The sequence below is a fragment of the Bubalus bubalis genome, chromosome 3, assembly GCF_019923935.1.
Source record: "Bubalus bubalis isolate 160015118507 breed Murrah chromosome 3, NDDB_SH_1, whole genome shotgun sequence".
In the NCBI taxonomy this organism is placed as follows: Eukaryota; Metazoa; Chordata; class Mammalia; order Artiodactyla; family Bovidae; genus Bubalus; species Bubalus bubalis.
This window is the reverse complement of record NC_059159.1, coordinates 53,947,606-53,963,224: the sequence shown is the minus strand read 5'-3', so window position 1 is coordinate 53,963,224 and position 15,619 is coordinate 53,947,606. Positions and strand designations below refer to the sequence as shown.

General features: G+C 54.6%; 1 protein-coding gene across 2 annotated transcripts; it reads right to left on the bottom strand.

Annotated features, from left to right (window-relative positions):
* Positions 1-507: 507 nt before the first annotated feature.
* On the bottom strand, positions 508-12,580 carry MPO (myeloperoxidase). 2 transcript variants are annotated; one of them, XM_006053929.3, is made up of 14 exons: positions 11,469-11,488; positions 11,234-11,311; positions 10,991-11,084; positions 10,521-10,696; positions 10,209-10,332; positions 9,983-10,112; positions 9,705-9,911; positions 8,552-8,870; positions 6,301-6,461; positions 4,403-4,658; positions 3,788-3,958; positions 2,241-2,478; positions 1,299-1,513; positions 513-731 (listed from the first exon to the last, which is right to left on the bottom strand). In XM_006053929.3, exons 2-13 carry the CDS (start codon positions 11,307-11,309, stop codon positions 1,306-1,308), a joined length of 2,160 nt encoding a protein of 719 aa, XP_006053991.2. In that variant the 5' UTR covers positions 11,310-11,311; positions 11,469-11,488; the 3' UTR covers positions 513-731; positions 1,299-1,305. The 2 variants fall into 2 exon arrangements, with proteins under 2 accessions (XP_006053990.2, XP_006053991.2); XM_006053928.3 differs by having other exon boundaries at positions 508-579; positions 11,234-12,580.
* Positions 12,581-15,619: the final 3,039 nt, after the last annotated feature.

Sequence of the window (15,619 nt, the reverse complement as noted above, 5' to 3'; positions counted from 1 at the left end):
TGTCCTGGTCTGGACCCCTGGCGAAGGCAAGACTAAGGAGGCATCTACCATCCTGGGGCCTCTGACCCACCAGGCCGGCCGACGGGGTCCCCAGGTGTCTTGTCACCTGGGAAGGGAACCACCTTCCCATCAACCTCCTGCTCTTTTCCCTCCTGAGCGCCCTCTGTTTCCCAACACTTGGCACAGGCCTGATGCAGAGCGAGCATGTAGCAAGCATAATACTTCCCGGGGCAGGGCACCAACAGAAGGGCTTGGTGCCCACGGTTCCCGCTCTCTGGGGAAGGTGAGGGAAGAGGGTCTGCTCAGTTTGGCCTGGCCCCTAGGCGTCCAAGGACTGACGGCCTTCTATGTATGAATCAGCCCAAGGAGAACGCCTGGACGTCCTGGCCTCCAGTTTAGAAAGGGCCCTGAAGCACAGACCACTCTGGTTCAAGTTCAGAGCCCAGAGCAAGCCTCTTGCTGAGGGTCCAGCCCCACTGCAGACACAGAGCAAAGATCTCCATCTGTGTTGCTTTATTATCATAATCATCAGGTATAAACAAATGGTATAAAAGGGCCAAGTTCCTCTCCAGGCAGCTCCTGTGAATAAGCAAGACAACAGGGTAAGGAAGAAAAAGGGGAGCCATGGACTGAGCCTGGCGAGCCTGGGCCCGTAACTCAACCCACGCGCAGCCCACTGCTAATAGCCACTCCTCCGGGGTCGTCACTCCTCCAGGGTAGCTGCTTCACCTCTGTTAACAGGACACAGTCAAGGTATAAGCTCCACAAGGGCAGAAATGGTGTCTGACTTTTTCTGTGTGTTTCCTATGCGGGCCACACTGCCTGGCAGGTAATGGGTGCTCAATAAACCCAATACTAGAGGATGCAATGGACCCTCTAAGGAGCCATGACAGCAGTTATTTACAAGGGAAATTCAGGCTTAGCAAGGCTGAGGAACTTGTTCAAGGTCACACAGCCGGTAGGCTGCAGGATCTGAACCCAAGCAGTCTGGCTCCTTAGCCTGTACGTCTCACCAATCCACTCTGCTGCCTTCCACACACCTGGTATCAGCAAATACACACTCATGTATACACAGCACACAAAACACTACCCACATTCACATGCAACACGCACAAAATGCAATTTCGATTCACTGTGCTCACGCATACACACACACACACACGAATATCCAGTTGTTAGTGGTGTCTTTGGCTGGCACCCAGAACAGGGAGGGGCTCACCTAGAGAAGGGAGAGCTCTGTGGACCCAACCGGCCAGCCGGGAGATGCCCAGCCTTCACTTCCCCGCTGCCCCCCTTACCCTGCCTCTAGCTCCTTTCCCTCCAGGGAGCCAAGTTCAATGCTGGCACCCTACTGCAGCGGACAAAGTCCCGAGGGAATCTGTTGGACATGAAGATGTTGTTCTTGGACACGAGGGTGATGCCTGTGTTGTCACAGATGATGCGGGGCAAGGAGATCTTGGCCAGGGCCTGCCGCTGCTTCTTGCTGAACACGCCCTTGTTCTGCCACCAGAACCTGCACGGGAACACCCACAGCCACTGTGCCTGAGGCCCTCCTGGGCTGGGAGGACACCCACTGGCTGGAGCTGTTCCTGGTTGACAGAGGACCACAGTGGACAGCGGCCCCACGGCACAGGAGAGCTTCAGGCCCTCGGGCAGCCCAAGAGGGGATTCAAACAAATAGAGCCCCACTCACAGCTGCCCAGGTGCCCCCCCCAACCCACTCCCACCCCAGCAGCCTCCAGGTATCACTAATGGCAGACGGGCCCACTCTCCCATGAGACCCTGGGCCCTGGACAGGGCTACGTCCAGGCGGGGAGACGGGATCTAGGGAGTGTGTCTCATTTGTCCACCCAGAGAGGGACACCTTGTTAAGAGTTTCCCCAAGGCACAGTTCGGACCAGGTGAGAACTGGGTGTGACAGAGGTCAGGCCCACAGTGGAATGAAAACAGGAGCAGCGGCCGACGGGAAGCAAGGACGGGACCTTCCAATGGAGACTGGTGGCCCCGTGACCGCGCCTGGGGCCCGGAGAAGCAGTTACTAAGGGTGGCATTTTCTCGCCCCGCTCCTTGACAACCACAGAGCCCTCTTTTTGCACCCTCAACAGCTTCAGGGTACATCAGTGACGACCTTGAGGCTCCCCAGAACACACTGGAGAATCACGGATCCTTCTAGCAGGAGGAAGCGGGGGGTCCCCCAAGGGTCAGGGGCAGGGGCAGAGCTGCGGGGCCTCTGCCCTCACCGGTCACCATCACGGAGCTTCCTGAACTGGGTCCCAATGAGGCAGGCGAGCAGCGGGCCCACGCGGCCATTTTTGTTCAAGGGCTCGGCCACGCCGCCTATCCAGATGTCAATGTTGTTGGGCGTGTGGTACAGTTTCATCAGCCTCCTCGCCAGGTCCAGGTTCCTCAGGACTGTGCCCAGCTGACCCACCGTGTTGGGCACTGGGAGCCCACAGAAGCGCCTCCAGGCATTGTACCCTGTATGGGAGGAGTGGAGAGTGGTTGTGGGTGGGTCACAGAAAGGCCACCCTCCCAACACAGTGAGGCCACATACAGAGGTCCGTGCAGGAAAGGAGGGCACAAAGGGGCTGTTACCCGTCTACAAACCCCCCGGGGAATCCTCTGGCCTCCCCGGGAGCCTGGGCGCAGCTGGGTCTCTCCAGGAGCCTCTCTGTCTTCCCCTACCCTTCCCACTCTAAGGTAAATCCTAAATTGTCATCACTCCTGCTGGGTCCAAGAACAGGAGCATCTCCTTGCCCCTGTGGAGATCTCAGACCCGCGATGGGTGCAGTGTGTCTGGAAGGATCAGCCCCATACCAGTTGTCCCATAGCACAGGCATCAGCAGGATGGTAGGCTGATCTGGGCTCCCATTCCAGCTCTGTCCCTGACTTGGCTGGAGAACCCGGGCAGGTTCTGAATTTCTCCAAGCTTCAGTTTCCTCATCAGTAAAATGGTGGTGGTTTACTCGCTAAGTTGTGTCCAACTCTTGTGACCCCATGGACTGAATCCATGTGATTCTCCAGGTGAGAATACTGGAGTGGGTTGCCATTTCTTTCTCCACATCAGTAAAATGGAAGTGATAATAATCTCTTCCCTCAGAATCCACACAAAATGAAGCAAAATAGATGGAGGTAGGTTTTCAGGGCAGTAGGGGCTCATTGTTATTATGGCGATGCCCTAAATTGGGGGGTTCCAGCAACACAATTTAGGGCATCACCATAATAACATCGAGCCCCTACTGCCCTGAAAACCTACCTCCATCTATTTTGCTTCATTTTATGTGGATTCTGAGAGGAAGAGATTATTGAGGGGTTCCAGCAACACAACAGAGAAGGCAATGGCACCCCACTCCAGTACTCTTGCCTGGGAAATTCCATGGACTGAGGAGCCTGGTGGGCTGCAGTCCGTGGGGTCGCTAAGAGTCGGACACGACTGAGCGACTTCCCTTTCACTTTTCCCTTTCATGCATTGGAGAAGGAAATGGCAACCCACTCCAATGTTCTTGCCTGGAGAATCCCAGGAACGGGGGAGCCTGGTGGGCTGCCGTCTATGGGGTCGCACAGTCGGACACGACTGACGCGACTTAGCAGCAGCAACACAAAGTAGGTGGAAGGTGCTGGAAATGGGGCAGAGGGGCCCAGGGGCCTGACTTCAGGCCGCATCCTAAGAGCAAGGTTCCGAGGGTTGGCGGTGGGGGTGGGGTGCCCAGGTAGCTGGGGGCACTGGAGAGGACAGGCGCTGGACTGGGAGGTGGGTTGGCCCGGGAGGCCAGGGCAGCCCCCTCACCAGGGAGGCCGTGGTCGCGGCTGCGCTGCATGTTGAGCGCAGGCAGGTCCAGCCCGATCCTCATGACCTGCTCAAACAGCCGCTCCCGGATCTCGTCCACCGCAATTTGGTTCTGGCGGTTCAGCTTCGCAGGGGTGGCCATAAGGCCCCGTAGGATAGGGTCGATGCCACCTGGAGCAAGAGGAGCACGCCAGGGGAAGGGTCCAGCTCGGTATCTGAGCTCAGACTGCAACGAGCCGGACCCGGGGGCAGTGGCTGAGAGCGCTGAGCACATGTGGCTCCTGGCGCCAAGGTCCCCGGGTGGACAGATCCTCACTGAGGCTCTGCGGTCTCGGGGATAAAGCCATTCAAACTCGTCAGGCTCAGATGCTCCCAGCCCTCCTGGGTCCCTGAGGATCCCAACGCACAGGAAGGAGCCAGCTCCCTATAAGCTGTCTCATCCCACTTTCTGTTGTTCGATGTGCAAGCAGAGTCAAGTGAACCAGGCCGGAAATCAGATGCCCAGAAGACGGAAGGAAAGACAATGTATTCCGCCCTAGCTCCCTGTGACCAAGTCCACGCCCAGCCCACCGGCTGCCAGTTCACTCCCTCACTCCCGGACAGCGTCTTGCTCACCTTCACGCACAACCCTCCAGCTGGCGAAAAAGACTCTGCTGAGCGGCACGCGGGGGTTGGGCTGCATAGGTTGGTATCGACTGTTCAGGCGGAACATGAAGGGTTGGATGAGGGTGTGGCCGTAGCGGAAGGCATTGGTGAAGACATTGGAGATGCGCGGGTCCACCGAGTCGTTGTAGGAGCAGTAGGGGCGCAGGTACTTCCGCATGGCCTCCCGCCCCAGCACCAGGGGCAGGTAATCCCGGTAAGTGATGATCTAAAGGAAAGTCACTCAGAGTGGCCTCTCCACTCACCCCTCTCTGCGGATTCTTCACCTGCTCCTTACTCGGCGCGATCCCTCCCTCGTCTAAGGCCAAGGATTTGCCTCCCACAGTACTGGACCTGGGTCCCACAGAGTGGGACCAAGTGGCATAAACAGGGCTCGAGTGCTTGCCTGCTGTGTGACCTTAGGCCAGTTATTAACCCCTCTGAGCCTCAGTTCCTCAAATGTAAATTACGGGTAATTATGCTGCACTGTGCCTTGCTGCTGCTGCTGCTAAGTCGCTTCAATCGTGTCCGACCCTGTGCGACCCCATAGACGGCAGCCCATCAGGCTCCACCGTCCCTGGGATTCTCCAGGCAAGAACACTGGAGTGGGTTGCCATTTCCTTCTCCAAGGATTAAATAATAAAAGGTTTTGTGAGTCCTTTCATAGCTCCCTTGCCCTTGAGTTATTCCTGTCTCACTTCTCTTAACTAGCACACTAGCTCCTTGAGGGCAAGGGTTGGATCTCATTTCTCTTGAAATTACTCAGTAGGCAACAAAGTGCCTGGCCCACAGTAGGGTTAATCTAGTATCTGCAGAAGGAGGGGAGGCAAAATGGAAAAGGGCCACCCTAGGTGATTTCTCGCAGTGAAAAGAGAGGAGAGGGAACAGACACACTCTAGATTCTAGACTCTGGAATCTCCTCTCAGAGTTAAACAAATCTCATTTAAGTTCTTAGTGCCAATGGAAAACTGGTCACCCTGGTCACCCTCAGCAACAGCAACTCTCTCCACTCCAAAGTTGAGGAGTATTAACAAGCGGTGTGTGTGTGTGTGTGTATGTGTGTGGTGTGTGCACTCGAGTGCATGTTCATGACCTGGGAGAGGATGAGGATGCTGGAGCATCAAAACTTGGGAGAAAGGAAATCCCTTAGCAGTCCAGTGGTTTGGACTCTGCATTTCCACTGCAGGGGGTTCAGGTTCAATCCCTGGTTGGGGGACTAAGATCCCAAAAGCTAAGTAGCGCAGACAATAAATAAATAAAGCATTTAAATATTCTCCCCAAAATTGGGAGAACACCCCTCAGGGACAAGCGAGGATAAGGAGAGTGGGTGAGCTGTGATAGAGCCGTAAAGAAGAGGGAGTGTGTAAAGGAGCCAAGAGTTGCAATGTGATGAAGGAAAGGAGAAGAATTTACTGAACACCTACTGTACGCCTGGTGGCTCAGCTGCTAAAGAATCCACCTGCAATGTGGGAAACCTGGGTTCGATCCCTGGGTTGGGAAGATCTCCTGGAGAAGGGAACGGCTACCCACTCCAGTATTCTGACCTGGAGAATTCCATGGACTGTGTAGTCCATGGGGTCACAAAGAATCGGACACGACTGAGCGACTTCCACTTTCACTGTGTGCCCAGCATTTTAGACCCACCTGTTTAAACCTGTCAGTATTATTCCTGGTAGACAGGAAAGTAGAAAGGAGAGCAAGCCTGGGAATGAAGGGATGAAAGGCAAGTGACCCTTGTCAGGCACTTAGTATCTGCCAGGTGTTTTCACATAGCTCATATGGGTTAATTTGCACAGCTAAGATGTGGCAGAGGCACTTTGGCATCCCAAGTCTGCCGACCCCTGGCATCACAGATGCCCAGGACTGCCTACCTGGACCATGGCTCCCACGATCTTTCGGGCTTCCTGATAGAGCCTCTCTCCGTTCCAGTGGGCGTTCAGGCGCTTGAGCTCTGTGGCCAGCCGGTTGTGCTCCCGCACAAAGAGTGTGTGCATGGAGGTGAGCTCAGGCATCTCACTCGCACGGGAGTCCCCTTGGGGAAGCAAAAGCTACTGTCATTCCTAAGACCTCCCTCCCAGAAAGGACTTGCTCCACTGAAACTCCCTCTGGGGCCAAGGCCTCAAATGCTGCTTATCTCCACTCAACTTTTCACGCCATGCTCAGTCTGCACCCCATCTAGGAGGCCTCCCTCGATTCCCTGGTCCACCATAGCAGCTCTTCAGTGCTAGCTGGGGATGCTCATCTACTAAGCATCAGATCTGACACAAGACTTGCCACCTCCCCATACCTGAGACTGCTGGCACCTGGAGGACAAGGACCATGGCTTGTGCCTTTTTGTATCTGACCCTCCCACCCAACACACACACAAACACTTGGGGTTTAACACACTTCCTGGGACAAAATAGGAGATCCATGAGCACTGCTTGATTGGCATTTTCTTGATTCAGGGAAGGCCAAAAAAAGTAGCATGCATGTTGGCTCTCCCTGTCTTCCTGCCCATGTCAGACACAGCAAATGATCACAGCCTTTACTCCTGATAAGATTAGATGCAGACTTCCCTGGTGGTCCAGTGGTTAAGAATCTGCCTGCCAATGCAGGGGACATGGGTGTGATCCCTGGTCTGGGAAGATCACACATGCCATGGAGCAACTAAGCCCATGTGCCACAACTACCGAAGTCTGCGTGCCCTAGAGCCTGTGCTTCACAACAAAAGAAGCCACCACCGTGAGAAGCCCACACATTATGACTAGAGTAGTTCTCACTTGCCACAACTAGAGAAAGCCTGCACATAGCTGAAGACCCAGTGCAGCCAAAAATAAAAATTAATTAAAAATTAATATAAAAAAAGAAATTGGATGCAACCTCAGAATCCTTCTTAACACAGGACTCTAGAAAGCCACTACCACCTGCTCAGAACTGCCATGCCCACCTTATTACATGCTAACTCTGCAGCCTGCTTGGGAGAGGGAGTCAGGGCACAGGATGTTTGAAGGCCACACCTGAGACTGTTCAAAAGAACCAAGAGTGACCCTCTGATCCCTCTAGTCCTCCCCTAACCCTGCTCTGGAGGATCAGGACCAGGCCCATTTCTGCAAGACACTGGGTTCAGTTCTCCCCAGCTCTAAACGTCGGTGGCAAGGAAATTCCCTGAGAGTAGCTTTTCCTTCTCATTACTTGACAAGAGGTCAAGATCAACCGGGCCAGGGACACGTGACTCAACACCATGTGGAGGTGGAGAACTGCTGCTCCTTCTCCTCTTGCCCAGAAAAGTCCACAGTGGGGCTGACCCTGATTCTCCTCCCCAGGGCCCAGCCAGCAGAGCCTTCATGAGTAGAGGTTGAGAGGCCAGAGAGCTCAGACCCACTGCTGGCTTCATAGTTAAAAACACCGTATCAAGTAAAATTTCTGGGCATGGCCACCGTCACTGCTCCAACCTTATCCCCAGGACTGCCAGTTGTCTAAATCAAAAATCCTACCCTCTTTAATTACGGGAATCAAGGTGGGTAGGTGGTGATGTTCTGGAGCAGCTCTGTCCCACAGAAATTCTGCACGGATGAAAACGTTCTACATTTGAGCTGTCCTGTATAGAAGCCATTAGCCTCTGGGGCTACTGAACACTTGAAATGAGCACTTGAAAGGTAGCTAGCACAGTGGAGCAAGCTTGTTTTTAATTTAAGCTAAATTACATATAAATGAAAATAGCCATGTGTGCCTAGTGTCTGCCATATTGGATACTGTTGTTCTAGAGGGTTGAGGGCGCCATGTTGCTCTCTGTCTCTTTGGTTTCCTGTCCCTGGAGGATTCAGCTTTCCCCTCTCACAGAGCCCAAATGGAAAGGGAGCAACAGAGAAAGGGCTAGATAGATGGAGCCAGGCGCCTTGGCCATCCCTGAGTCTCCTTCTTAAATTCGGGGGGTTTGTTCTTGTCGTTTTGGGGGTTTGCTTTTGTTTTGCCTTTCTGGCTCCATCCAACTTGTTACCAAGGCAACAGCCGATTCACATCCTGTAAGTTGGTGAGGGCAGTCTCTCTGAATGCTAACTCCACAAGGGGCTCTGCAATAGGCTCGCCGTGGCTCCAGTAGGGGGCGCCCTGCATCAGTTCAGGTCCCTGCCCAGGACTGACCTGCCAGGAAGCAGGGGATGTTCGCAGAGCGGTTGGTGAGGAGGCAGGGGTCATGGCGCAGGTTGTCGAACGGCAGCAGGGCCCGGCCGTTGTCCTGGAAGCGGGTGTTGACGGCCAGCAGCCCCAGCTGGTTGGTCAGGTTGCGCAGCCTCATGGCCAAGGGGTCCTCGCTGCCGTAGACCATGCTGGCGTCCACGAAGGAGGTGAGTGCGTTGATCTGGTTGCGGATGGTGATGTTGCTCTGGGGGCAGGCAGGGCTGGAGCGGAAGAAGGGGATGCAGTCCTGCTGGTTCTTGATGCGGGGGTCATTGGGCGGGATCTGAGGTGCAGAGAGAGAGGCCCCGCGGGCTCGCCGCGACCAGAGACAGAGGTCAGGAGTGGCTCTCTCTGGTCCACCCGCCTTTTTAGGCCCTGAATTCCCGCCAGGGAAGCCGTCTGGAACCCAGGACCAGAGCGGGCAACCCAGACAGTTAACAGAGCCCCTCGGGCCCCTTAGCTGGCAGGAAGGCTTCTCAAGGCCCCCGAGGGATGAGCCTAAGGTCCCACCGGCAGAGCGCCTCTGAGCTGGAGGGGCGGTGACTGGAGGGCCGGCATGGGGGACCTGGGCCCCCCTGGAGGTGCGCTGGCCAGTCCTCCGACCTCCCCCTCAACCTCCTTTCTCTCCTCTCCTCTGACTCTGGTCTCTGGCTCTCTCTCTGTCCTCTCCGGCGGCCTCCTCTTCATTCCCTTCCCCCTCTTGTCTCTCTGGCTCTCACTCCGGCCCCTGTCTGCCTCTGTCCGCCTCTCTCTGGTACCCTCCTTCCTTCCTTCTCTCCCCTGCTACCTACTCTGCAGGTGTCCACTCTCAGCCCCTCCGCAACCCCACTACCAAGCTCTGTGTGATGTGGGCTGGGGGTGGGGGCCCCCCCCCGAGTCGGGAGGGAAGATGACTGAGCCCCTGGCGCTTACACACAGAAGTCTGAGGGGCAGTGGGAAGGTCCTCAGCACAGAGAGGGTGGGAGATGGTGGGGGGTGGAGGGGAGGGGGCGGTCAGGGCCAGGCTTGCTGGGACCCAGGGAAGGAAAGCAGGGCAGGAAGAGGGATGGCCCCTTCGGGGAACGATGCCCCCCTCCCCCGACTCAGCGGTCTGCAGGGTGGGGCCGGGAGGAAGCACCTTGAGCGGGAAGCAAGGCGGCTGCTGCAGGCAGCTGGTCTCGCAGTTGATGCCGGTGAGGAAGGAGACGCGGGCGGCCGGTTCGGGGGAGAAGTCGAGGTCGTGGTCGAGCAGCTGGCCCCACTGCATGAACATGAGTGAGCGCTCCTGGTCCGGAGTCAGCTTCTCCGTGGGGAAGCGCACGATCTCATTGGACACGGCGCGAGCCTGTGGGACACCGGGCGTCAGGGGCCGCGGTCTCGGCCAGGCTGCTCTCCCTCCACCCGGCTGGGGCTCACCAGGGGAACTGGGAAGCCGTTGCGCTTGACCCGGGGCGTCCAGCCGAAGGGCAGCGAGAAGCCATCCTCGTACTCCGCCGGCAGCCAGCGTACAAAGGCGCGGTTGGAAGCCCCCAGCGTGGGGCTGCGCCTGCAGGGGCAGGAACACGGTGCTGACACCCCTTGGTAGGGTCCCCAGCCTCCAGCCACCGCCCGCCCATCGAGGGCCGGCCCCCAGCGGCCGCACCTGTTGTTGCACTGCCCGGTGATGGTTCGGTACTTGTCCTTCTCTGGGCAGCTCACCCCCAGGTCCTGGTAGGCGCAGCCGCTAGTCTTGGACAGCAGGTTCAGCTGGGCTGGGGTCAGCACGTCTGTGGACCGGGCAAAGTAGGAGGCAAGTGGGAGCTGAGCCCCTGTTTTCTACCCACTGCTGGGGAGCCTTGCTTGGGAGATGTGGTCTGAGGACATAGTGGGGGGATGCTAGGATACCCCCCGGAAGGAGGGATTGGGAGACCCACAGGGATTGAGTGAGGCGCTGGAATAGTAGCGGGAACAGTACCTGTGACGTTGAAGCGGCCTGGCCACAGGGCCCTCAGCTTCCTCTCCAGCAGGCCGAGGGCCACGTGCAGGTAGTCAGCCGCCCTCACAGCGGTCCTGGTGGCCGCCACTGGCTGCTTGAAGTAGGACAGGAGTTCCATGGGGCTGGCCAAGCCACTGTGAAGCCGCTGCTTGATGCTGCTTGAGAGAAGGAGGGGTGAGCCCAGAGAAAGGAGGGGGAGACACTCAGCAGGGCCCCAGCCCAGAGCTGTGGGCTCGAAAGACCCAGAGCTGGGAAGCAGGTTTGTCTTTGTAAACATGGTTTGGACCTGGGAGTCCAAAGATGAGGCCATGGGAGGCATGGTCTTGAGGACATCTTCACACTCAAAGACAGAAAGACAGCCCGGCAGAGGGCCCCACCTCTAGCCGCACATTCCCCGCTGCCTGTTCCTTCTCTGAAAGGCCAGGGACAGCCTCACTCAGAAGCCCCACCTTTCCCGCTGCTCCTTGTAGACTTTGTCCACTAGCCGCTTGGCCTCCTCCATGCAGGTCAGCACCACCGAGGTATCCACTTCCCCTGGGACAGCTGCCCAGAACAGAGGTCAGGAGGTCAGGAATGGACCCAAAGTCCCCATCGGGCCCCAGAGCCCGGGTGGCTTACAAGGAGGAAAGGAATCCCAGGGACTCGGAACTACCCTTAACACGCCACCTTTTCCCTTCTTGCTGAACTGTTACCTGGAGGGACACCCTCTGAGGGCTGGAGCATGATCAGAACTGCCAGGAGTCCTGCGGAGCCCAGGAGCAGCTTCATCTCTGCAACAAGACCCCGTGCCCACGAAGTATGCAAAGCCCACAGTGCGCTGGGGAGACAAGCGCCCCACAGCCACCTCCTCCCAGGCTCCTCACCCCCTCCTTCTCACCCAGTGCCCCCGCAGTGGGTTCTGCCTACAGACAGAGTCTAGGACCCTACCTCCAAAGTTCCAGGGCTCCACCTGGCATTGGCATCACCTCTTAGCTGAACCTGGGCTTTTATGTTCTCCAGGCTGGGGGAGGGCTGGGGCAGGTGGGTCCCGCCCCTGGAGACTCAAGTCTCTCTCCTCCCTCACTGGGGCCAGGGAGCACAGAAACAGCCCCCTCATGTGGGAGAAACAGGCAATGGAGGAGGGACCAAAACCGTCTCCAGCCCGTGAACTTGGCACTCCTCCAGAGAATCTCAGCTCCCCATGTGTGCTAGACCAGTGCTGTCCCCAAAGCGTGCAAAATTTTATCCCCCCTCTCCAAAATTCTGGTTCAACTGAGTATCCAGGGTTCCTTTGCAAGGGATGAAAGTTAGGAACCGACAGCCCAGGGAATAATGGGAAACAGAAATTGGAGTGATCATGGCCTGATCTGCCTCCGGACACAGTTCCCCCACGCTCAATAGTAACCAGGCCCCTGGGGCCAACCATGGTGGGCAGCCCCTCATTCTTGGAGCAGGCTAAGGGGACAGGAAATCTGACTGGAGATCGTTGAGCTTTACAGGAAAGAGGAACGTGGGGACTACGGTCTGAGGACCAAGGTAACTTCCTCTATCCCTCTCCTCGCCTTTCCTCTTGGCTCTTGGTAGTGGACTGCCTCCAACAACCCCTCCATCTGCTCCCAGATTTCAGGAACCAGGAGAGAACAGAGCTGGCTGTGGTTAGTGGTCAGCTGGGTGACGCAGCCCAGACCCAGAGGAAGGCTGGCAAAGGGAGTGCCGGTGGGAAAGGTGCCCTACAACTCATGACTGTGTTCATCTGCCTTCCTGTGCCCTCGTCAGGCTGGGCACATGCCAACCATGGCCCCCATGTCCTGTTCGGTCTACCCACACCTCCTACCTCCGGACACCCTCCTGCACTCACTCTTGCCATCTATCCCCAGACCACTTCTCAGCCTAGGAACAAGGGACAGCAAACATCTTCCCGGTGTACCTTCCCACCTGCCAGGAAGACCCACGAGAAAGGGGCCATTCTTCCAGCCTTGTTCTTCCAGGGCTTGCTATGTGTGAACATAGACAAGTGGCTCTTCATGAATCAGGTTCTAGAATTTTATAGGCTTTTGAAAAATACTTTTTTTTTTAACTCTGTAATGTATTTCCATTCATGAAATGTTACAGAATAAATAAATAAACTATTTACAAACAGGTGAGATTATGGGTAATTTTTTTCTTTCCAGCTTTGTCATCTTTCACATAAATAAGAAACAAGAAGGAAAATAATTTCCCATATTCCTAGCACTGACTTATCATCCCATTTCATAATTTGATATGTAGATGTAGATGTAATATGCATTTTATTTATTTATTACTTCATTTTGGCTGCACTGGGTCTTTGTTGCTGCCTGTGGGCTTTCTCTGCCTGCGGCACACGGGCTACTCTCCAGTTGCGTCGCACAGGCTTCTCACTGCAGTGGCGTCTCTTGTCGTAGAGCATGGGTTCTAGGCGTGCAGGCTTGAGTAGTTGCAGCACACGAGCTTAGTACTTATGGAACACAGGCTCTAGAGCTCAGGCTTAGTAATTGTGGCTTTTGGGCTTTGTTGCCCCTTGGCATATAAAATCTTCCCAAACCAGGGGTGGAGCCCATGTCTTCTGCATTGGCAGGTGGATTCTTAACCACTGGACCACAGGGAAGTCCAATATGTATTTCAAACAGTGATAAGAACATACTTATCCCTGATGGTCCAGTGGTTAGCACTTGGCATTTTCACTGCCATGCCCTGGGTTCAACCCTTGGTCAGGGAACTAAGATTCTGCAAGATGCAAGGTATGATCCAAAAAAAAGAAAAGAAAGAAAGAACATACTTTAAATATTATTTTATAATCTGACTCTTAATACTTAATTTAGCCTGGACATCTGTGTCAATAAACAGATTTATTTCATTCTTATGTCTGCATAATATTGTGTATGAGATGCTATGTTTTATTCACTAATCCTCTCTTGTTAAGATACGTGGGTCATTTCCTATTTTCACTGTTAGAAGCAGTGCTGGGATCGTGATCCATGTAAATCTCCAGTCACCTCCAAAATTATTTCCTTAGGTAAAAAGTCCTGAAAGTAAAATTGCTGCATACCTGGGTATCCACATTTTTAAAGCGTTCACCCTCCCAGCCATGCATGGAAGCACCCCATCACCCTCGTTAGCTCTGACAGTTAGTGTCCTTTAAGGGAATGGTCAGAGCCCAGGAGGGGAGAGACATTTAATACAAGCTCCTCTTAGCACAGATGAGGAAGACAGAGGTCTGGGAAGGAAATGACTTTGCCGATAGCAGCAATGTGACAGCTCGGAATAATCTACTGGTCAGATCTCTTGACTTACAAATAAGTGCTCTTTACCCAATGGCCTCTGAAGGTTTATTCCTGACCTTTCACCCAGGATTGTTCAATTGGTAGTTACTAAGCCGTTGCACATGCCAGGTACCCTGCCCTCTAGTGAGCAAAGACCCTGACCTCAACGAGCACAGGAGGATGCAGACCAACAGCACCCCAACAACCCTGGGCAGAATTCTTCAGGAGCATCAGAGAAGGCCTTTTTGAGGAATTAGTATTTGAGATTGCCTTGAAGAATGTTTAGAAGTTGGACACAGGAAGAAAGAGTGCTCTGGCCCCTGAGGATGACACAGCAAAGCTTTGACACTGGTGGGCTTCATCCGGATGGTCCCAACATGGGGGAGAGGCTGGGGCAGGCTGAGGCTGATGAAGCAGGCTGAGGTCCAGGACACAACACTCTTGCTGACCTCCTGAGAAGTCCTTGTTTTGAAGGCTCCAGGGAGCCGTGGAGGCCCTGAAGTGCGTGGTCAGAGTTCATTTTAGAAAGCTCACGTGGGTACTTCAGGGACCGGCCCAGAGGCCCAGTGCCAGGTCATAGGCACTGATTCATAGGCATCAAGAGACCTGCCCTGATTTCTCATACACACGTGGTGATGAGGCAGTGAATTTTGAAAAACTGAAGCATTTTCAAAGAATGATACTAAAATGCCCTAAATTCTCTGTGTGGATGGGGGAGGATTCTCAGGATGGACCATCCCAAACCACCTGCCTTCGGCCCACGATGGGGGCTGTGGGCCTGCATTTGTGTGCAGAGGTTTGAGATGCTCTATGATGATGTGCGATGCTCTTTATGATGTTTGCAACCAATTAATAACGGGCCAAGTGACATCATTGCAAGGCTGACCAGTCTGTATCATTTTTGATTCCTCTTCTCAGCCCTGTTTGTCTGAATGCATGCAGGCTAAGTTGCTTCAGTCATGTCCAACCCTTTGCGACCCTATGGACTGTAACCCACCAGGTTCCTCTGTCCATGGGATTCTCCAGGCAAGAATACTGGAGTGGGTTGCCAAGCCCTCCTCCAGGGGTTCTTCCCGAGCCGGGGATAGAACCCTCATCTCTTACGTCTCGTACATTGGCAGGCGGGTTCTTTACCACTGGTGCCACCTGGGAAGCCCAGGTGTAACTGAGGCTCAGAGGGCTTCTCAGTGTGCAGAGTAACCAGAAGGAGAATGTGTCTGCCAGAAGAGAGATTTCTGACAAGCCTCATGGCACAAATTACCCCTAGCTTCCCATCCTGGGGTAGCCTCTGGAAGGTGCTGCTGAGACTGCTACATTTTAAGACTACAGTCCTTTGTGGGAGACCCCCTCCACCCACACACACTGCCCTTCTCCCCACTTTGCCTTCCCAAACATCCCCACTCCTAAGGTGAAGTCCAACGTCTGTGGGGTAACGGGCCCTCTCTGCTACTGCTTGCAAAAAAAGTTTATCTGTCTGTGGGGTAACGGGCTCTCTCTGCTACTGCTTGCAAAACAGTTTATTCTTTCTTAATGCTATTTAGGAAACAGTTCAGTTGGGATTACAGTGTGTGTGTGGCTGGAGTGAAGGAGGTTATGGAAGCTGGGGAGGGGGTAGGGACAGTGACCCCTCAAACACTTCGAATTGCACCCAGTCCAAAGTCTTTGCTTTCTCTCTCCTTCAAGTTTTAAAATTAATATAGAAGTATGCAAGTAATTCATACCTGGATATGTTTTGAATAAAATTAAAATGTTGCAGGTCAGTTTCTGGATTAGATTATTGCATCATTTTCAATTATAGTCCCTTCCCCCTACTCTTGA